Consider the following 22,525-nt stretch of genomic DNA (forward strand, 5'->3'; position numbering starts at 1 on the left):
ACATCAACTTCACTATCCTCTACTATGTCATTTATTGCTCGTAGATCATGTACGAGGCGCCATTTAGTTTTGTTTGCTTTAAGTACAGGATAAATTGGAGTATTACAATAGCTGCTTGTTTCAAAAAGTACCCCAGCTTTCAATAATCCTTCAATAGTAGCCCTTATTCCCAATGCAGCCTCTGGGCGTAATGGGTATTGTGCTTTCCTGGGAAGGCAAATGTTTGGTTTAAGTTTCACTTTCACTGGGCTGGCTGATTTTACCAAGCCCACATCTGTTTCATATTTGGACCACAGCTCTGGTGGGACTTGTCGTTCCACATCCTGTAGTAATTCAGCAATATAACTCTCTTCTGTTTCAAGTTTTGTCATCATTTGAATTTGTTTCTGCTGATTAATAATTACTTCCTGAGGAATTCCTAACAGTGAGGTTCCATACAGAATTTTAATGTAATTTTTATCAGCAGAATGAAAAATCAATGGATTTTCTGTTACCTCCCATTGACTTTGTGAGGCCTTTTTCAGCATAGGCCCAACATCTTTTGATTTCCAATTTTCCCCTACATACAGAGATATATGTGGTACAGAATCAGCTATAGTAAACCATTTGTTTGTGAAGTCATTCTCCTTTAAGTTTATAGCTGCTCCCTGTTTGCCTATTATGATAGAATCTGAAATTAACTCAATTTGTTGCCCTTTGGTTTCTTCCTGCCATCTCGTTTCAAGTTCTGTACTTCTTAAAGGATCATACATCATTGCACAATGGAACTGTGACTTTGGTATTTGTGCATCAGGAATCTGTGCTTCAATGAATTTACCCCATTTATCAAGTGCTTGTTTAACCTCATTCTCAATCTGTCCTAACCAGTACACATTAGCTTTTGGCTCAGAGATCATCATTTGAGTTCCTTTTATATCCACATATACTCCCTCTGCAGAACACCAAATTTTAAGACCCAATTTACACAAAGCATCTCTTCCTAAAAGGTTAATAGGAGTCTGGTTTGATATCAGGATTGGTAAGGTCACACGGTTGTTTTTAGTTTGTAGACAAATCGGAGCGGTCATTGGAATTAACTGAATTTGTCCCGAGAATCCTATTGTCTTTACAAATTTGCCAGACATGGGGAGATGTGATGCATAATTTGAATTTACACATGTATAAACCGCTCCTGTGTCTACCATCATGGGTATGTTTTTTCCTTCTACTTTAACCTGTAAAATTGGTTCTTGATTTGCATTAGTGGTTAAAATTGGTAACTGACTCTCCCCAATAGGATTCTCTGGGCATCCCTAAAAATCTGGGTTTGTACCTACCCAGGGATTCACAGGACCCCGCACAGACCTCTGCCAATTCTTCCCCCTTCTACCCCCAGGGGACTGGATCCATGAATGGCTCGGACAAGCACTCTTCAAATGACCTTTTTCTTTGCACCCCCAACAGATGATGTCAGAAAGTCTGTCTGCTCCTCTCCTGTCCCCTTGTGGTGGATTTTTTGTCCACCCCATCGGCCCTGGCTGTTGATTGTATACATTGATGATGGGCACGGGGGTCTGGTGTGCATTAGGAGGGTTTGTTGCGGGAGGGGTCGGCTGAACAGCTGGTGGAGGAGAAGTCACAGGAGCCATCATTGACATCTGGTTGTGTTCGTCTTTCAGCACGGCTGCTTGAATCTTTCTCTTGTTTTTGTTTGAAAGTTCTTCCAGCTGTAACTGTGTCAGTTTTCTTCGCAGTTCTTTCTCTTGCGTTTTCAGTTTCTGTTCATTTTTTCTGAATAAGTCCACAGCATGAGACACATGGTCACAAAACTCTTTGTGTGATTTAGAGTTTAGACCTACCACATCTTCTAGTTTGCTTTTTACAGTCTGTGGCATAGCATCCACTATGGCATTTCTAAAGAGGGTGGTCATTAGAGGATCCCCCTCGGGGTCTCCCTCAGTCTCTTGTTTCCATCTCTTTAATTGCCTTTGAACGTAAGTGAGGGGATTTTCTGTGTCCCCCAGTTCCTCCCCCTTCAGTGCCTTGGGGTCGATTCTGGTTTCATACTCAGTTCGTAAAACTCGCCACACTTCGGGGCGGTATGCATCAAAAACAATTCCATCCATGTCGTAGGAATTCACGGCTCTGTGTAAATTAGTGTCTTGGAGGATCTGATCAGTCTTAGCTCCCCCTACGATCTTCGCTAGAAGGGCTTTGATGTCTCCAACTGCAATCAGCTTTCCAGCTAATTCCTCCTCCAAAATCCTGATGAACTTGCCAGCCCCCTCGTGGATATCCGGGAGTCGGTTGACGAGTCCTTGAAGATCCTGTGAAGCCCAGGGGACGTAGTTCCCTTGAGCTCCTTTAATTAATATGGGGAGCTGTTTTGTTAAAGGTCTAAGTGATTTTTCTTCCCCGCGTGACCATTTCCCCACATCAACCAGGGACTCCGCTCTCTCTTCGCCCTCTCTGCTTTTTTCATATGTTTCATCAAATAAACATTTTTCTTCACTTACTACTCTTTCTAGTAAGTTCTCTTTTTTACTCTCTTGTTTTTCTTTTTCTCCCTGCTCATATGATTGCTTTGCACTTGGTGTTTTTATGTTATATTGCGTTTTCATCTTTTCTAGTGCTGTTCGTGCTTGTTTGTAACAGTCTAACTGTAATGTTTTTTCTTTTGTTGCAAGAGCTGATTTGGTTTTAGGTCTTACAACTGGCTCTCTCTCCTCTTCCTCCTCTTCCTCATCATCTTCTATTTCCACAGTTCCTTTCATCTGCATCTCACCCAAAATCCCAACAGTTCCCTTGAGCAATGGAAACTGACCCTCAGAGCTCAAATAAGGAGGGGGGTCTGCATATTTTTGTTCCTTAGCCTTGGTTTCTTGTTCCAAGTCTTTCAACAGCCTTCTGGCCTGCTTTAAATGTTTACGCAGACTTTCCCCTTCTTTTTTGAACAATGCTAAAATCTCCTGCTCCCTTTCACGTTTTTCTTCTCTTTTTTTGTTTTTCTTACTCATCTCTTTGGTTTTGTAATTTTTAACCAATGTTTCCATCTCCTCACACAATGCCACATCAAAAGTCCCCTCTTCTGGCCATCTGGTGACCATGTTTTTTGTACGTTTTTGCCATTTTTTAGACACTTTATTTATAAGATCCTTACACAATGGATACTTTGATCCCAAAGTTTCAACAGGACTGAATGCCATGTCTTTATTCATAATACAAAAACCCTTAGTACACTTTGTGGGTTTATTGAATTTTATACGTTCAATTGTTTATTCTCCTATACGTCCCCACAGGTTTTTATGCTTTGAAAGGAGATTGTATAAAATGTTTTCAAATCCAAAACATATCAAACAACAATATCAGCCATCTTTATTTCTTAGTTAAATCTTTATTTTTCATACAGAAACTTTGTTTTGACCAAACCTTCAGTAAGAAACTCGCATTCGTATCAATCCCTTTATTTATGTTTGGGCTCCCTTCATTTTTAGGGCTCATAACGCACACTCTAACCCTTTATTATTTTTAGGGCTTATACATTCAGTCTTTTGTCCCTTTATCTACAGGGCTCATATTAAACATTCATAAGTATCCCTATGTTAATAGGGCTTATCAAACATTCCACCCCACACCCACCAGACAGTAATTACACCCCCCTTTTTCAGCCCAAAGGCCTGTCCAAGGGAAACGCTCTCACTGACTGCCAGATGCAAAGTTTATTTAACAGTCTCACAGCAGCTTGCAACCTCACTCAAAATTCCCACGCTCACAGACACAGACACAGAGTACTCCAACACTTAAAACCAAAAAACCACACAGTTTAACTTATACACTAAAAACCATTAATCATTTCACCTCCATCCACATGATTAATAAACAATATACAGATAAACTCTGTATATCAACTCGTAATATTGATAACACTTCCTCCACACAATATTACCTTATGCATTAAAAACCATTAATCATTTCACCTCCATCCACATGATTAATAAACAATATACAGATAAACACTGTATATCAACTCGTAATATTGATAACACTTCCTCCACACAATATTACCTTATGCATTAAAAACCATTAATCATTTCACCTCCATCCACATGATTAATAAACAATATACAGATAAACACTGTATATCAACTCGTAATATTGATAACACTTCCTCCACACAATATTACCTTACACGCGTTCTCTTCACTTACAAATCTGTGTCAAATCACTATGGTCTTAATAGCCAACCCATCAGTAAGTCAATACAGATTCATGCATGCATGCCTTTGTTAAATTGTACCCTTGAAATCAAAACCCCTTTCACATATATGGTTCTTAAATTTAGAAGAGCTTAAATGTCTCACCACTTTGGGCAGTTCTGGCAAACAACACAAACCTAATTAATAAGCAAAAAGTGCTTACCTTAGTATATGGCCATTCTTGTTTGTGTTGTTCGTCAGGTCCGCCCAGGTGGTTCGGTACTTCAGCCCTTTTCTATCCTGTTCGTGACGCCAAAATGTTGTGGTTTCCCTTTTTCAGATGAAACAATCTTCAATCTTAGGTTTTGATTTCAAAGATGGACTTTATTGTCAGCAAAATAAAGCCGTGAGGAGATCTTGCAAGATCCACTAAAGTTTTACTGTACCCCAAGTGGTATATATAAGCTGGCCTCCCCACCCCATGTACTCCATATATGGTCTAATATTCAGTAACATATGGTTTGTATCATATGGAAAACATATGGCATCACTTTGTCAAGAGTACAGTACGTCTTTTGTCTCGGCCTTCGACATGTAACAACCTTCGCCATGTATAAGAACATACTGCAATGCATGCTGGTAAATTTCATACACACAATGGTGAACTATGGTTATATTCATATAGAAAAACATAATGGTAAACACACACTAGTAAACTATGGTTATATTCATATAGAAAAACATAATGGTAAAGTAAAATTATACTTAATTCCTTTATATTTGGATTAAAACAAACTTCATCAATTACACTTAATCATTAACAAACATTTAAAAGGTTTATTACAATACTAATTGATAATATTAAATGAATGTAATAATCTTGTTTTGTTACACCCTAAATCACTGAGCGCACAAACGCAACCCCAGTTACAAGCATGAGTGGTTGACTTCATGCAGACATACGCAGACATCGAAGTACTGTGACGTCATACTGGTTAACGCTAAGCCACATGAAGCCGGACACAAGGCATAGAATCCAAGATGGCTACAGCGTGAGCGGACGTATTCGTACTCGTCCCGGAGCTTGGCAGTTTACGATGTGAACTTTACATATATTCTTATCTAAACCAGTTCATCACGCTTACTTTATATTACACGGAACTCTTTGTATGCAGTAATCCTCTACTTATGGGCAAGAATCACAACAAACGGCGGAATATGTCGCAGCTAACGTTTCCTGATGACATGGACTCGTGCGAAAATGCCACCTCTTCAACCAAATCATCACCTTTACCTCTGACCCCAAGCAAAAGTCCTCCATCTAAATTCAGAGCCATCAACAACGATGATTCAACCACTGGTATCATCCTCGAGAAATTATCGTCGATCGAGAAGGCTTCGCATGCCACTGCTAACGCCTTGGAAACTCTCACATCAACGGTACAGTCTCTTTTAAATCAAGTATCTATCCACAGTGAAAAAATACAGAAAATAGACTCTGAGACAGAAAAGCTTAAACAAGAAAACACCCAGTTGAAATTGAAAGTGAATGAGATGCAACGACACAGTAGGCTTTGGAATTTGAAAATTCATGGGTTAAAGGAGGCAGACGATGAAAACATCCGAGAGCTTGTCATTGGCGTTCTCGCTAAAGTTGCTCCGCATATCAGCGACCATATTCCCAGCACCGTCGACATAGTACATCGTTTGGGCGCGAAAAGGAAGGACGGCTCTCATCGAACAACGATCGTGCGATTCTCCATGAGACACTATCGAGACCACGTCTGGAGAGCAGCGAAGAACAACGCATATCTTCTCAGCAAGAACCTACGCATCACTGAAGCCCTTTCCCCAGATGATGCAGCAGCTCGAGCTAAGCTCTGGCCACTTGTCAAAAAAGCCAAAGAGGAAGGAAAGAAAACATCTTTCAAAGGCCCCCATGCATACATCGAAGGCCAAAGAATTACACTGGAACAGCTAAAGCCTTGACTGACTGAACTGCTGTCTTATGGTTCCGTTTGAAAACGAAATTGCACTTAACATGTTCTATGTTTACAAAATGACTTTGATATGGATCTTTTATTGGTAAGCAATATTATCCTTGATGTTTGAATCTATTTCTGGTTCGGAAATCTTTATCATTGCTGTCATGTTCTGGGACAGCTCCTTTCTAAGCTCAGGTAACCCAGGTAACCAAGCTTTTTTGTTTTTACCCCCCTCCTCCTCCCCTTCATACTCCCCCCGTGGTAACCATGCACAACATCCAATTCAACTCCCTTAATGTTATATCCCTAAATGTTAGAGGTATAAGAGAATTAATTAAAAGAAAAGCACTTTTTTTGTTTAGCAAACAAACTGAAGCAGACCTGATACTTTTTCAAGAATCTCATTCTTGTGATACAGATTGTAAATTCTGGGTAACTCCATTTACTTTGACCATGGTTCTAATCACTCTGCTGGTGTTATGATATTAATGCATAAGTTCAAAGGAGAGGTAGTTGAATCCATCTCTTCCGGTCTTGTAAGGTGGCAAATAATGATACTTAAACTTGATAATACTTGTTTTCTATTGTGTAATATATATGGCTACAATTATAAGAAACTTTTCTCTGACCTCTCCAACAAAGTTATAGAAATTCAAAACAAATACACGAATGCTAAACTGATTCTTGGTGCTGACTTCAACGAAGCTCCAGACAATTGCATAGATAGGCTTCCAGCCCGATCCCCAAAGTCCAGTCTAAATGACGTGTTCGCCCCCCTATGTGACACTCTTTCTGTGACAGATGCATGGCGCTTTTTTAACAACGATGCACAAGACTTTACTTGGTCCAATGCTCCCAAAACACTAAGATCTAGAATAGACCTCTTTTTTATTTCACCCTCCCTATTACAGCATGTTATATGTGTCCAGCACTCTCATGCCCCATTAACTGACCACAAAATGATTTCTTTGAAACTATCTACATCTAACTACCTGCACGGATCTCGTGGCTATTGGAAACTTAATATTACCCTTTTAGATGACCATGTGTTTAATGCCTCTGTTAGAGAATGCCTAGATAAATGCCTCAACACCCCCACAAACTCTTCTATGAACTCTATTGGTAACAAATGGGAATTCTTCAAATATAACGTCAGGTCTCTTGCCATCAAACGTAGCAAAGAATTAAAAAAGAATAAATTATTAAAACAGTCTTCCCTTATGAGTAAATTAGATGAATTATTGAAAACAAACAATCACTCTGAAAATGATTTGACTGAATTAAAAGCTACACAACTTGAACTCGATAAATTGTACTCAGACATGGCCAAAGGCTCTTTTATAAGATCCAGGGCCAAATGGATAGAGGAGGGCGAAAAAAATACTAGCTATTTTTTCGCTCTCGAAAAAAGAAATTATAAACGCAAGTCATTGTCTTCCTTAAGTATTGATAATGTTGTCTCTAAAGATCCCAAAATAATATCTCACTTTGTTTCCACCTTCTATGAAAATCTATACAAATCAAACTTAAATGAAGATTACTGTAAAACCTTCTTACAAGAGCTACATGTGCACACTCCTAAAGCTGCCGATGAATTTAAATCTTTATGTGATGCAGAGCTGTCCATATCTGAACTAAACAATGCGTTAAAAACTATGAAAAAGGGCAAATGTCCCGGTATAGACGGTCTACCTGTGGAATTCTATCTTCATTTCTGGGACATATTAGAACAACCCATCTATAATCTCTTCAAAGAATGTGTTAAGAATGAAGAAATGATCACCACAATGAAGCAGGCAGTGATTTCCCTAATTCCAAAACCTGGAAAAGACCCCCTATTTATAGATAACTGGCGTCCAATAAGTCTGCTTACCACCGAATACAAGTTACTTACTTTGATTTATGCAAACAGACTCAAAACAGGACTACACCATCTTATCAATGAGACACAGACTGGATTTATGAAAGGACGGCATATTAGCTGCAACATAAGACTTGTGTTAGACTTAATTGATTATGCGGACTCTATTAATTCAGACGCCATTATTTTATTCTTAGATTTCTACAAAGCGTTCGACACCGTCGAACATGAATTCCTCTTTGCGTCCTTAAACATCTTTGGTTTTGGTCCTAGGTTTATATCTGCTGTCAAGATGTTCTATAAAGATATTAACAGCTCTGTGATCATTAATAACAACACGTCCAGAAGATTTAATATAAATCGAGGTGTGAGACAAGGGTGCCCTATATCAGCTTTCCTTTTTCTATTAGTGGTGGAACTCATGTCGATTCAAATCCTTAACAACCCAAATCTAAAAGGTTTAACCATATTTGATAGAGAAATTAGAATCTCTCAACTTGCTGACGATACAACATTATTCCTAAAAGACAAAAATCAAATTCCACTTGTACTTCAAAATATTCTCTAAATTTAAATCTAAGTAAATGTGAGGCCCTCTGCCTTTATAACACAAATGAAAAATATACACATGGCATTCCTGTAAAAGACACTGTCAAATATTTAGGTGTCCACATATGTAAGAACCCTAAAATGCGACAAGAATTGAACTTTATTCCCAGAATGAAAATTACAAAAAGCATTTTTAACAACTGGCTCCAGAGAGACCTTTCTATCTTTGGCAGAGTCCTTCTGTCGAAAGCAGAAGGTCTCTCACGTTTTGTATATCCTTCTCTATCCCTCTTTGTTTCAGAATCCACTTGTAATGACATCAATCGTATCTTTTTAAACTTCCTCTGGAGAAACAAACAACATAAGCTTAAAAAATCTGTCTTGTCAAACAATAGGTCAGATGGAGGCCTTGAAATCATTAATTTTATTGATACCAACCACACTTTTAAAATTAACTGGTTAAAAAGATGTTTACTAATGGGTGAAAAATCATTGTGGTATTTTATCCCTCACAATATATTTAGAAAATGTGGCGGTCTAGAATTTCTTCTCAAATGTAACTACTCCCCTTCTAAACTTTCTCTCCATTTGTCCAAATTCCACAAACAAGCTCTATTATCTTGGAAACTGATCTATGTTCATAACTTTTCTCCCCACAAATCACTTTTATGGAACAACCAAGACATTACTGTTAAAAACAAATCCATCTTCTTCCCTACTTGGCATGCACACTGGCCCTCATTTATCATTCTTGCGTAGAAACGGGCGTATATGTTGACGTAAGATTATGCGTACACTCCTCTCATCGCCTGATTCATGAAACTGTGCCTACCTCTCTAATTCAGGTGTACGCAATACCTGCCCTTGATAAATGCCGCGGCTGAAAACGATCGTCATTAGAATAACACGCCCCTATATATTCAAGTCTCCGCTTCCCCCACGCCCTCATTTTACGACATGGATACACGAAAGACGGCAAAAAAGAGGAATTTCTCCGATGTGGAGATCGAAACCATCACCAGGGAAGTGGAAAAAAACAAATTTGTTTTATTTGGAAGCTTAAAGAGTGGGATAAAAGGCGCCCATAAAAACAAAATATGGTCCCAAATTACCACTTCAGTAAATAGTGTGGGGGTTGAGAAGCGCACTCCAGCAGAGGTAAGAAATGTTTTATTGCTTAATATACACTGAAAAAATTAATTTATTTTCAATTTATTTAGGCTACATTTAAACAAAAGAAAGGCAAAACAAAAAACTTTTTATTAAATGTAGCTTAAATTGATTGCAACCACTTACCTTTAAAAAAATGGATTAAATTGAATGAATAATTTTTTCCTAGATCAAAAGTGATCAAGTTAATGCTCTTGTTTATTGTAGGTGAAAAAAAGTGGTCCGATCTAAAGATGGCCACAAAGAGGCGCGTCTCCGCATTGAAGAGAAGCCAGAGTCAGACTGGGGGAGGACCACCGGATCCAAGCCTCCAGCTGACACCGCACGAAGAGCGTGTGGCAGCACTCATCGGAACGGCGTCTTTAGAAGGCATCAGTGGTGGGGGAGATACCGACGACATTCATGGTAAAAATTAAATTTTATAGACCAATATAAAAAACACACAAGTACATAGTTAACTCGTTTTATTTAAATTTTGCTGTGTTGTTTTGCAGATGAGGACACTGCAGGTCCCAGCGCGTTCGAAGCATCTCCCACTCAGCCCATCCAGGAGCCTGAACCATCCTTGCGCCGCACCCAGAGCCTGAGCAGCAGGTCCAAGCTAGGGAAGCCGAGGCTCGTCCACCAGCCTCCCGTGCGCCACGGCCAAGGGTCCTGACGGATGAGGTCCTGGAAAGACAGACAGAAATTTGTAGATTACTGGTCGAAATTAACAATTCTTTACTGTCAATTAATACGACATTAAAACAAATCAATGAAAACTTAAAAAAATAAAAAAACAATGCAAACTAAGTCTGTTATTTTAACTTGCCCTTAAAACCGCCGAACAAGGTCTTGTCTGAGCTGAACAGCTCCTATAGCCGGTGGTGCTGCCCACTGCTCCACTGGCACTTCTGGGTCTGGGGCCAGCACGTCAAACGGCACACGATTCATCTCGGCCATGTTGTGCAAGACGGCACATGCCAAAATTATGTTACACACCTTTTGTGGTGAATAGAGCAACGTGCCCCCCGCGTGTGCCAGGCAGAGCCATCTACCTTTTAAAAGCCCCACGCAGCGCTCCACAGTGGCTCGTGTTCGTGCATGCGCGTGATTGAAGTTGCGCTCCTGATGCGTCTCGGGGTTTGGCACAGGGGTGATCAAAAAGTTCAAAAGGGGATAACCCCTGTCACCTAAAGGGGAAAAGAGAGGTCAGGAAAGGAATATATTTTGCAAACTAAATTAGCTCTTATTACTCACCCAAAAGATAACCAATACCCCTTAATGCGTCCTCCTGCAGTCGTCTGCGCACGCTGCTGTGCTCAAAAATGTAGGCATCGTGGGTGCCTCCAGGCCATCGTGCCACAACATTTAATATGCAGAGTCTGGCATCACAAATTATTTGCACATTGATTGAATGATAATTTTTGCGGTTGATGTATGCGTAATCATTAACCGATGGTGGTTTCAGACGCACGTGGGTACAGTCAATTGCACCTATGACATTTGGAATCCCAGCAATCTCATAAAACCCCTTTTAATCATTGTTTGCTGGGCATTGTCATAAGGGAATTGTATGTAATGTGGGATGAGTGTCCTGATGGCAGCCAGCACGGATGACAGCGTGCGGCTCATGGTGGGTTGGGATATGCCAGACCTGTCTGCAATCTCCCGTTGAAATGTTCCAGTGGCCAAGAACCCCAGTGTGGAGAGAACCTGGACTGGAACAGGTAAGGCCCTTGACCGCCGGGTTTCACGTTGGAGGTAGGGCTCCAGGTTATTGCAGAGCTCCAGGAGAAGATGCCTTGGAAGACGGAATCTGTTCATCAGCCATTCATCTGATTCATTTAGAAGATCGCGCCTATCCCTGAAAACTCGTTCCCTTCTCAAGGGCGCATATGCGTCTTCTAAAAGCGCCAGGTCAGCCATCATTGCGAACTGGTGTACGGTGGAAATCCAGTTTAAATAGCTGTTTTAATGAGCAAATGCCCTATCACAATGCATTACTTTACAGCACGTGTTTTGAAACAATTAGCACTTAATTTCGTATCAAGTCACATCTATTAGGGTGTAGTGATGATGATGTGATGTGGAGTACCATTAATTCAAATTAATAATTGCATGACAATTTGTAATCTTATCATTAGTATTCTTATGTTTTTTAATATTAATGACGCTTATTGTTATTTAGAAGAATGTCATTAATTATTATTTGTATTATTATTATTATTTAAAAGAAGAAGAATGTAGTTTTTATTATTTCTTCAGTCGGGATTATTTTTTGGTCATTGAAAGCCTTTCATTACTGAACCCAGTCCGTGCGCACCTACAGTATTGTTCAAAATAATAGCAGTACAATGTGACTAACCAGAATAATCAAGGTTTTTAGTATATTTTTTTATTGCTACGTGGCAAACAAGTTACCAGTAGGTTCAGTAGATTCTCAGAAAACAAATGATACCCAGCATTCATGATATGCACGCTCTTAAGGCTGTGCAATTGGGCAATTAGTTGAATTAGTTGAAAGGGGTGTGTTCAAAAAAATAGCAGTGTGGCATTCAATCACTGAGGTCATCAATTTTGTGAAGAAACAGGTGTGAATCAGGTGGCCCCTATTTAAGGATGAAGCCAACACTTGTTGAACATGCATTTGAAAGCTGAGGAAAATGGGTCGTTCAAGACATTGTTCAGAAGAACAGCGTACTTTGATTAAAAAGTTAATTGGAGAGGGGAAAACCTATAAAGAGGTGCAAAAAATGATAGGCTGTTCAGCTAAAATGATCTCCAATGCCTTAAAATGGACAGCAAAACCAGAGAGACGTGGAAGAAAACGGAAGACAACCATCAAAATGGATAGAAGAATAACCAAAATGGCAAAGGCTCAGCCAATGATCACCTCCAGGATGATCAAAGACAGTCTGGAGTTACCTGTAAGTACTGTGACAGTTAGAAGACGTCTGTGTGAAGCTAATCGATTTTCAAGAATCCCCCGCAAAGTCCCTCTGTTAAAAAAAGGCATGTGCAGAAGAGGTTACAATTTGCCAAAGAACACATCAACTGGCCTAAAGAGAAACGGAGGAACATTTTGTGGACTGATGAGAGTAAAATTGTTCTTTTTGGGTCCAAGGGCCACAGGCAGTTTGTGAGACGACCCCCAAACTCTGAATTCAAGCCACAGTACACAGTGAAGACAGTGAAGCATGGAGGTGCAAGCATCATGATATGGGCATGTTTCTCCTACTATGGTGTTGGGCCTATTTATCGCATACCAGGGATCATGGATCAGTTTGCATATGTTAAAATACTTGAAGAGGTCATGTTGCCCTATGCTGAAGAGGACATGCCCTTGAAATGGTTGTTTCAACAAGACAATGACCCAAAACACACTAGTAAACGGGCAAAGTCTTGGTTCCAAACCAACAAAATTAATGTTATGGAGTGGCCAGCCCAATCTCCAGACCTTAATCCAATTGAGAACTTGTGGGGTGATATCAAAAATGCTGTTTCTGAAGCAAAACCAAGAAATGTGAATGAATTGTGGAATGTTGTTAAAGAATCATGGAGTGGAATAACAGCTGAGAGGTGCCACAAGTTGGTTGCCACACAGATGTCAAGCAGTTTTAAAAAACTGTGGTCATACAACTAAATATTAGTTTAGTGATTCACAGGATTGCTAAATCCCAGAATTTTTTTTTTTGTACAAAATAGTTTTGAGTTTGTACAGTCAAAAGTAGACACTGCTATTTTTTTGAACACACCCCTTTCAACTAATTGCCCAATTGCACAGCCTTAAGAGCGTGCATATCATGAATGCTGGGTCTTGTTTGTTTTCTGAGAATCTACTGAACCTACTGGTAACTTGTTTGCCACGTAGCAATAAAAAATATACTAAAAACCTTGATTATTTTGGTTAGTCACATTGTACTGCTATTATTTTGAACAATACTGTATCTCTCAAACGTCAGGTAAAGCGCACAGGCTCGCAGCTGAAGGACTACATATGCATACAAATCAAATGCTTTGGTAAAGTCTTAAAAATTAAAAATTGAAGTCCATGTTGCATAAAAATAAACACTGAAGTTTATAATAACTTTTTTTTTTACAATGAGTCATAATATATCATATTATTTTAGTTTGTCAGTGCGTTTTGTGGTGTTAGGAAGTGTTTGCGCATTTCTGCACTAACTCAAAATGTGCGTACACCACCTCCCGAGCTGGCGTAGGATTTGAGCGTGCCGTACGCCAACGTCCATATTGATAAATCTCAAATTCACCGTGGTTTTGGGTGTACGCAAGGTGTACGCTGGAAATTTGGTGTACGCACTTTTGATAAATGAGGGCCATTGTGTTTCTTTTATCTTTGACCTTTTTGATGAGCATGGTAACATTTTGACTTATGAAAACTTCATGTCTTATTTTAATTTTCCCATACGTGCTCATGAATTTATCACTGTTTGTAAAGCCATTCCCTCTGGTATTCTACAACTTATGAAATGTCATTCTTCATATTTACAAAAGAGTTGTTATAATCCTACACTCACCATTGATAGATATTTGCTCATTGATAGAAAGTGTAACAACAAATTCATTAGAAATGTGATGCATAGTAAAAATAAGAGCTCTCCTCGAGGGAAATTTTTTTTGGGACAATCTGATTCCAGATGTTGATTGGAAAAAAACGTGGTTGTTACCATACAAGTTTTGCATCTCTAACAGGATAATAGAGACTCAGTTTAAAATACTTCATAAGATATACCCATGTAATCTATTGCTTTCCAAATACATAGACATTGACCAAAAATGCTCATTGTGTAACAAAGATGATGAATCCATTTTGCATATTTTTTATGAATGTGAGTACGTACGTAATTTCTGGTTGATGTTATCTAATCACCTTGGATTTCTTGATAATTCTTACACTTTTACAAAAAGAGATATTGTTTTTTATTTTACACACAAACAGAAATGTATTGAATTTGTTACCAATTTTTTTATACTTGTATCCAAACATTACATTCACAAACAGAAATTCAAAAAAGAAAAACCTATATTTAAAATGTTTCTCATTGAATTTCAGTACCTCTTATCCACGCTTCGAAGAATTAACAACAAGAAAAACATGATGCTTCTTTCTTTCTACGATGAACTCTTTACTACACAAACTTGATATGAACTGACTTATTGATACCACCTCCTTTCCCTCCCCTTCCCTCGTATGTTCCTGTGACAAATTTAATGTTGTATTCATATGTATGTACAATAAATGTTCATTAATAAAAGAAGAAAAAAAAAAGAAGCCGGACATAAGGGCTGCACTAATCTTTGGGCTGGAGTAGCCTGTGGTTTTTAAGGCTTCCGTGTCTCGTCGCAGAACGATTTTTATTTCTCTTTTTCACCTCGATCTTTGGCCTCTTGTGATTTACCAAAACCAACATGTGAAGGCACAACGCTGACGAAGGAGTTTCATCAGTAGAGGTAAGTAACCAACTTTATGTTATGCATGTAGTGGATCTACAGATTGATTGTCGTATATGATCATTATTTTTTTGGTTTGTTTGTTTGTAATGTTTATCAATGCAAGCCAAAATCGAGCTGCAAATCCTGAAGGCAAGGCACGTTGAACAGTTAACCCCTTTTCTTAGCGGTGGTGGGGTAAACATTAGCTAAGTTAGCCTAGACCAGCCCTTGTTTAACTTAGTTACTTGAGTTATAAAATGTTTCAATCTTCCCGCGCGACTTGCTTGGAGTAAGTTAACGTTATGTAAACGACCCGTATTAACAAGAAGCCTTAAAGTTTTATAGCGAAGTGGTTTGATAATTGAGTTAATATATTTTATGAGTTGTATTAGCTATAAAGTTATATATCTGTGAATTAATTCGTATTATTATCAGTTTCTAACAACACATACATGACAAAAGGCTGACCTAACGTTAATAACGTTAAGTTACTTACCAACACGGACAAACTGACAGACAAATTAACTTTAAGCCAACAATTACAAAAAAAAAACATATTATAAATGAACATAAACGTTATGTTTATGAATTATATTATTTACATCTTAATAATGATGTTAAATTCGAAGAAAATGTTGAAGTGTGCCTGAGGAAATAATGGTCATATGTAGGTAGATCAATTAGATTATCTTTCTCACTAGCTATAAGCAGCATGCTATATGTTCCACTTAAAGGTGTAGCGGAGGATTTTCTCGAATTTTAGAAAAGAAACGCCGTCACCGCTTTTTAAAAAAAATGCAATTGCGCAACACTCCAGATTGACAACTAGGAGGACCAATAGTCTTGATGATCCACCCGGAAAACCTAAATTCTCCGCAATACCTTTAATGTTTAATGCTCTTTTACCTTGATTGTTAGGGTGGTGTTCATACAAAGCAACTTATTGCTCATCTGCTTGAGAGAAAGTTACTGCTGGGGCTCTCCTGCTAAGGTTGTCTTAATTCTAAAAAGAAATTAAGTAATTTAGGCTTAGGTCCTAGCAAGTTTTCAATGAATGACTTCACAATCTGTTTTAATAATGTTTATATACAATGTATTTTATTCCACTTACCTGAATCGTGCAGAGTCTTGATGTTTAGTCCACCGGTTGCCTTCTCCAACCTCTGAGTGAAGCCACCACGAGTGGTTGTGTTAACCAAATTTTAGCAGATTTTAGCTCCAACCCCAATCAAACACAGCTGAAGCAGCTTATCAAGGTGTTCAGGATTGCTTGATAATTACAGACAGGTGTTTTGGAGCTGGGTTGGGGCTGAGGTCAGCAGGATGGTAGCCCTCCAGGAGCAGGGTTGGGCACCCCTGGTCTAAACGCTTAATAAACTGATAACGTGTAAGGTCATTTAAATGCGTAAAACGGCTTTCTTTTATAGGGTAAAGCCCATAAATGGCAAAAACTGATTGGCACAGGTCGTTTTTTGCTCTTAACCCAGATTTTAACGTCTTTTTTGCCGTTTCGTATGTGCGTATGTCTCCACCTGTGATAGATAAACTTCACAAATAAAAGTAAATTAAAACGCTTGAAACATGTTAATGCTTTACGTTTAATGCAACCTCTGGTTTTAAAGCAAATTTTAAACTGATCTTCTTCATTCTGTCACTAGCCCACCACAATCCATGTTTACCAGCTGTGAAAGTGCAGGCCAAAAATCTTCCTTCACCTGTGGGCCTCTTCCCACATGTAGATAAGGTAACGAATTATTTGGTCACCGTCACGGTTTCTGTCACTGGTGCAAAATAACTGCCCTAGAGAACATGAAGAATAGCCAAAACTGTGTTATTGCGCTAGCCCTAAAAATGTGAGAATCTTGATGTTTCACGACACATGGTACAACCGCGTACTAGTATCTATTATTTAGGTGGTTGACAGGTCTGTTTGCATGTTAGTAATAATTGGTAATAATTTATTGTTTATAGTCCAATATTGATTGTGAGAATTATTTCAATTTCCTTAAAAATGTTCTAACATCTTTTTCCTTTCTTTTCTTAATGCAGCACTTCAGGAGAAACCTACCTATGATCTGCTAGGATGCACAGATCCAACTCTGGCCCATTGTCATCCCAACACCTCATCTGCCATCAGTTTCGTTTAGTGTCGGTCTATTGCAAAAGTTCTTATAAACTTTAAATGAGACTTTGTGTTAAGCAGGGGTTTCCAAACTTTTCATTCCACAACATATTAAGCCCAGGATACACAGCAGAATTTTTGCAATCCAATAAGACCTTATCACACTGTGTGACAAGGATTGTTTAAACTTCAGCAGTAGACTGTCGATGAAGACACCTATTGCATCTGAGGCTGCGACATCCGTCATCAGCATGCGCTAGTGGTAAACAAATACAGGTATGCAGGTCGTAGAAGCAAACACATTGTTGATGCTGAACTTCTTACACTGTCATAAAACTATCGTAGGTGTCTTTGGTCCCAGGACTGGTAAAGCAGACGTCTTTAAACCTCTCACACTGTATGAGATAGGACCACCAATTAAGAGCCACGATCACAGAAATCTCCACGATTGTTTCACGATTGGTAATCTTTCATCTGGGACAGACAAAAATCGTGCCGTGTATTATGGGCTTTAGACAGGTGTAATCTTTTAGTATATCAAAACCATTGCTAATAATTAATTGGACAAACCATCATTACAATGCAACACTCGCTATCTTACGGTGCGACCCACAAGTGGGTCTTCACCCACATCTTAAAAACCCTGAGTATGAGAAAGAGTATGTTGTATTATAATTAAAGTCACATCTAAGTGTTATGGAGCAGTTTGTCATTATATTCACAGTATTACATGGTTCTTTCAGCAGTTACTACGTTACAGTGCTCTTAAAGTGTCTTGGTCAGCTTTGGGTCTTGTGAAGTAATGTAATGAGAATGTAAACATTTTATTCAATTTGGTAAACAAACTAGTCAATATAATTCATGCTGTGATGCTGGATTAAGCCTGGTCAAATGAATGTGTATTGTGTTTTCAATTTTTTATGAGTTTCTTCATCTATATAAACATTCTCAATATCACCTTTGGTTTGCTCAGAGTTTGTTCAGATGATTTTTAAAACTAAATGTTGTGAAAATGCAAGGTGTGTTACACAATTTCAATGGGTGGCGTGGGGTCAAATACGTCAAAAGTTTCAACCTTCTATAACTGTTGACAAACACACTTAATGTGAGTCACACCCAGTAATTATAATAAGCAGGAATTGCAGTAAGCATTAAAGCAGGGTCACTTTAAGATAATCAGCTTTTGGCAATTGTTTTATTTATTTAAATGTATAACTTTTTTCATTTTAGACTGATACAACAGTCAGAGGGGCAGTGGCTGTTGGCAATGATGTTCCTGTGTGTTTTGTATTTGTTAATATTTTGTAGTCAGAAAGAGTATGAGATCACCTTTTCTTGTGCATGGTGCTCTAAGTGCCTTTTTAACGTTTTGGACTAAACGCAAAATGTCTATATTGCTTTTTTTATTATACGTGATATGGGCTTTTGTTAATTATATTTAATTATATTTTTGTTTCAAAATTAATGCAAACCCTTAAAAACCTGTTGACTATATTTTTAAAACAATTAAACAAGACATTTATTTAAAAAATGAAATGAGTTGGAGGTCTTTGCTGATTTGTCTGCGTTTGATCGGATTCAAGACCAAACGGAGATGCATTGCAGGCAGGTAGGATTGAGAATTTTTTAAGATCTTAAATACGTCTTGTAGAGATATGGAAGACGTATTATTTAAAGACGATCGTCAGCAGATGTAAAGATCTTTACAAGACGTATCTGAGACGTACGTGTGCTATCTGGGTGCTTTCTATTCATCATTTTACATCTGGCAATATTTCTCCCAAATATATGTGTTAGCATTTAGCCTAGCCTCCTTAGGATTCAAACAGGGATGGAATTTAGAAGCCACCAAACACTTCCATGTTTTCCCTATTTAAAGACTGTTATATGAGTAGTTACACGAGTAAGTATGGTTGCACAAAATAAAACGTGGAGATTTTTTTTAAGCAGATAAAAAATGAGAACTACATTATATGGTGGGAGAGCACTTAGTTTGCAGCACTTCGACCTCAGTGCACAGTAACATCATCACTCCCCCTCTCACTGAGTTTGAGCGAGAGGAGTAGTCAGGAGTGATGATGTTACTGTGCACTGAGGTCAAAGTGCTGCAAACTAAGTGCTCTCCCACCATACAATGTAGTTCTCATTTTTTTATCTCCACGTTTTATTTTGTGCCACCGTAGGCTACTTACTCGTGTAACTACTCATGTAACAGTCTTTAAATAGGGAAAACATGGAAGTGTTTGGTCCAAGGGTGGGCATCGAAGGCCACAGTCCTGCAGAGTTTAGCTCCAACCCTAATCAAACACAGCTGAAAAATCTGATTGAAGTCTTCAGGACTGTTTGGAAATGACATTCAATTGTGTTTGATTAAGGTTGAAGCTAAACTCTGCAGGACTGTGGCCTTCGATGCCCACCCCTGGACCAAACACTTCCATGTCATTTCAGGACCAGGAATTGCCCACCCCTGGTTTGGTCGCTTCTAAATTCATCCCTGTTTGGATCCTAAGGAGTGAATGGGGCTAAGCTAAATGCTAACACATTCACAAAGCACTGTACAAAGGTTAAGTTGCACGCACTGCAAAAAGATAGGTATGTATTAATTTGTCTAAGTTGAGCTAATAACATAGTCAAATATTGAAACAGTGGTGTTTTCCTTTAAAACCCATCTCAGTCAAAATGAGATTATGATTTTTAGTAAATGCTCTTTACATAGTGTACGTTACTCAAATAATTTTGATTAAAAACTTGCTAAATACCACAGTCTGAAATATCAATTTGTAGACCAGGGGTGGCGAACGTCGGTCCTGGAGAGCCGCAGTCCTCCAGCTCTATTCAAACACACCTGAACAGTTAATCAAGGTTACTAGAAACCTTCAGACAGGTGAGGTTTAATCAGGGTTGGAGCTAAAAATTGCAGGGCTGCGGCTCTCCAGGACCGACGTTCGCCACCCCTGTTGTAGACCAACACTAAACGCCTGATATAAAATGCTCATTTAAAAGAAAAGATACAATTGCATTTGAACCCTTCATATGTTCTGTAATGTAAACTGTTTTAATTTAAAGGCTTGCATATAGCCTTTTACCATATTTTTCAGAAGCATCAGAGTCAGAATAACTCAGACATCAAAAATTATTGTGTATCTTTCCTATAACAAAATTTTTGGTTTAGGGTCATTTTCTTTTGTTCTTGTTTTCAGAGATGACCCTTATAGAAATAACATTGTCAGATTATTTGTATATAGCAATCATTTTTGTAAGTGTGAAAAAGAAACCTACTAATAATGGTTCCTTGTTACATTTTTCAGAATGTTTCCATTGAAAAAAGACGTGAATGCATCCTAAAAGCACTCGTTGTTTATGTGAACGAAGACCCCTCAAACCTTGTGAAGGAGTACATGGTAATTTGAACCTGTTTCACATATCTCTAAAACCAATTTCCCCCTTTCACCAAGATTTTATCTAATTATTTCTTTTTGTATTTGTTTTTTTTAGGATGTTGAACATGAAGAAGCCCAAACCATGATGCGCAACACCACCCTTGGAATCTACGTCATCAACCCTGAAGGGGCACATGCTACAGACCCTTACCAAGATGTTGGAATCATCATTGAAGGCATCAAAATACTTGAAAACCTTAAGAATGTGGCACATGCGTGTTCTATGATGCTTGGACTGATTTATGCATTCAACTTGGCCTACCCGCAATATTTGAGGTACACTTTTGAGATATTTCAAAAGCTTTTGATGGAGCTAGATGCCAACAAGCTGTCAAACAAGGTCCATGTCCAGAAAAATAAGCTTCTTTTCTAATTACTAAGTTGAGGTCAGGATCAAGTGAAGGTACTTGTTTCCGCAATGTTACACTGCAAAAAATTATTTTCAAGAAAATTCTGAGTATTTTTGTCTTGTTTTCAGTAAAGATATCTACAAAAATTTTAATTAAGAAAATAACTCTAGTTTTTAGACCAAAAATATCAAATTACATTTATTTTTATTTTTTATATTTTTACTGAAAACAAGACAAAAATACTAAGATTTTTTTTCTTGAAAATCATTATACTCTGTATACTGTTGACTGTTACAGTACATTTGTTCCAGTACTGCTTTCAGAATTTCTTGTTTTAAATAAATCCATTGTTACTTTTCCCAATTTAAATGTGCTTTTATTTTCTGTATTTTATTGTATTTTGCTTTTAATAAGAAAATGGAAAAGTTTAAAAAATATGGACATCTGTAAAAGGTGTGTTCTTAAATGCATTCAATATATTTACTGTATATGTTTTACCTAAAATAGTAAGAGAAAACAGTAAGACATTATTTACAGAGTTCAGATTTTGCATAAATTTTTATTGTTAAAAATGTGTAAAATTGTTTTACTTACAATAAAAGAGAAAACAGTGAGCCAATGTTCACAGGGTACATATTTTTTCACATTATTATTATTATTATTATTATTAAAAATGTTATTATATATGTAACATTTTAAATTGTTGAAATGCACTCACTAAATAAAGTAATGCAAAGCAAAAAACTGATATTTATTTTGGTTGAATCTAAAAAAAACTATATATAGTTTAGTTGGACTTAATTAAGTTAATTATATAAAACAAAAACAAGGAAGTTAATTTAATTAAACTAAACAAGATTGCATTATGTTTATATAATGTATAATATATATAAGTTTACTGAAATGGATAATGTTACATAAATTCAACACACTTTGTTAGGTGGAACCTGTTGACAAAAAAAGTTAATTAAATCCAAAATATTATTTTTTTGACTGTATATATCAGATACTTTAAGACTTTTACTTGAGTAATATTTTAAAAGGCAACTTTCACTTCTACCAAAGTCTTTTTTTAGTACAATACTTGTACTTTTACTCAAGTATTGCTTTCTAGTACTTTATACAACACTGCTTTTAATATCATAATAGCTATAAAAACAACCCAAATCAAAATCTACTTTTAAACCATGTGTGGCCAATGTTCGCATTTAATATACCTAAAAGGCCTCCTGTCTAAGTAAAAATTGGTCCAACTCACCTCACCTTCTAGATGGAAATACCCTCTCAATTCCTATATACAATAATGAAGCTATAGAAGATTAAGTTCAACAAAATGCAGTGTTAATGGCAGGTTTATTTCTGCATATTATTGCACTCTGATTTTTCGCGATGCATGTTTTTTACTCTCTTGTTTTCCTACATATGATTTACAACAAT

At 37.7% G+C, this 22,525-nt stretch overlaps 1 protein-coding gene and 1 long non-coding RNA gene across 2 annotated transcripts in view; one reads left to right on the plus strand and one right to left on the minus strand.

Annotated features, from left to right (window-relative positions):
* The window catches only part of LOC141366044 (uncharacterized), a 30,841-nt gene extending 14,467 nt beyond the window's left edge, over positions 1-16,374 (minus strand). Inside the window, exon 1 of the long non-coding RNA XR_012370992.1 lies at positions 16,083-16,374. This is a non-coding gene — a long non-coding RNA (uncharacterized lncRNA). The remainder of the gene's footprint in view (positions 1-16,082) is intronic.
* On the plus strand, positions 5,213-14,996 carry LOC141366040 (uncharacterized). Its single transcript, XM_073871069.1, has 2 exons — positions 5,213-6,260; positions 14,797-14,996. Exon 1 carries the CDS (start codon positions 5,364-5,366, stop codon positions 6,162-6,164), a length of 801 nt encoding a protein of 266 aa, XP_073727170.1. The 5' UTR covers positions 5,213-5,363; the 3' UTR covers positions 6,165-6,260; positions 14,797-14,996.
* Positions 16,375-22,525: the final 6,151 nt, after the last annotated feature.

The sequence above is a fragment of the Misgurnus anguillicaudatus genome, chromosome 9, assembly GCF_027580225.2.
Source record: "Misgurnus anguillicaudatus chromosome 9, ASM2758022v2, whole genome shotgun sequence".
In the NCBI taxonomy this organism is placed as follows: domain Eukaryota; kingdom Metazoa; phylum Chordata; class Actinopteri; order Cypriniformes; family Cobitidae; genus Misgurnus; species Misgurnus anguillicaudatus.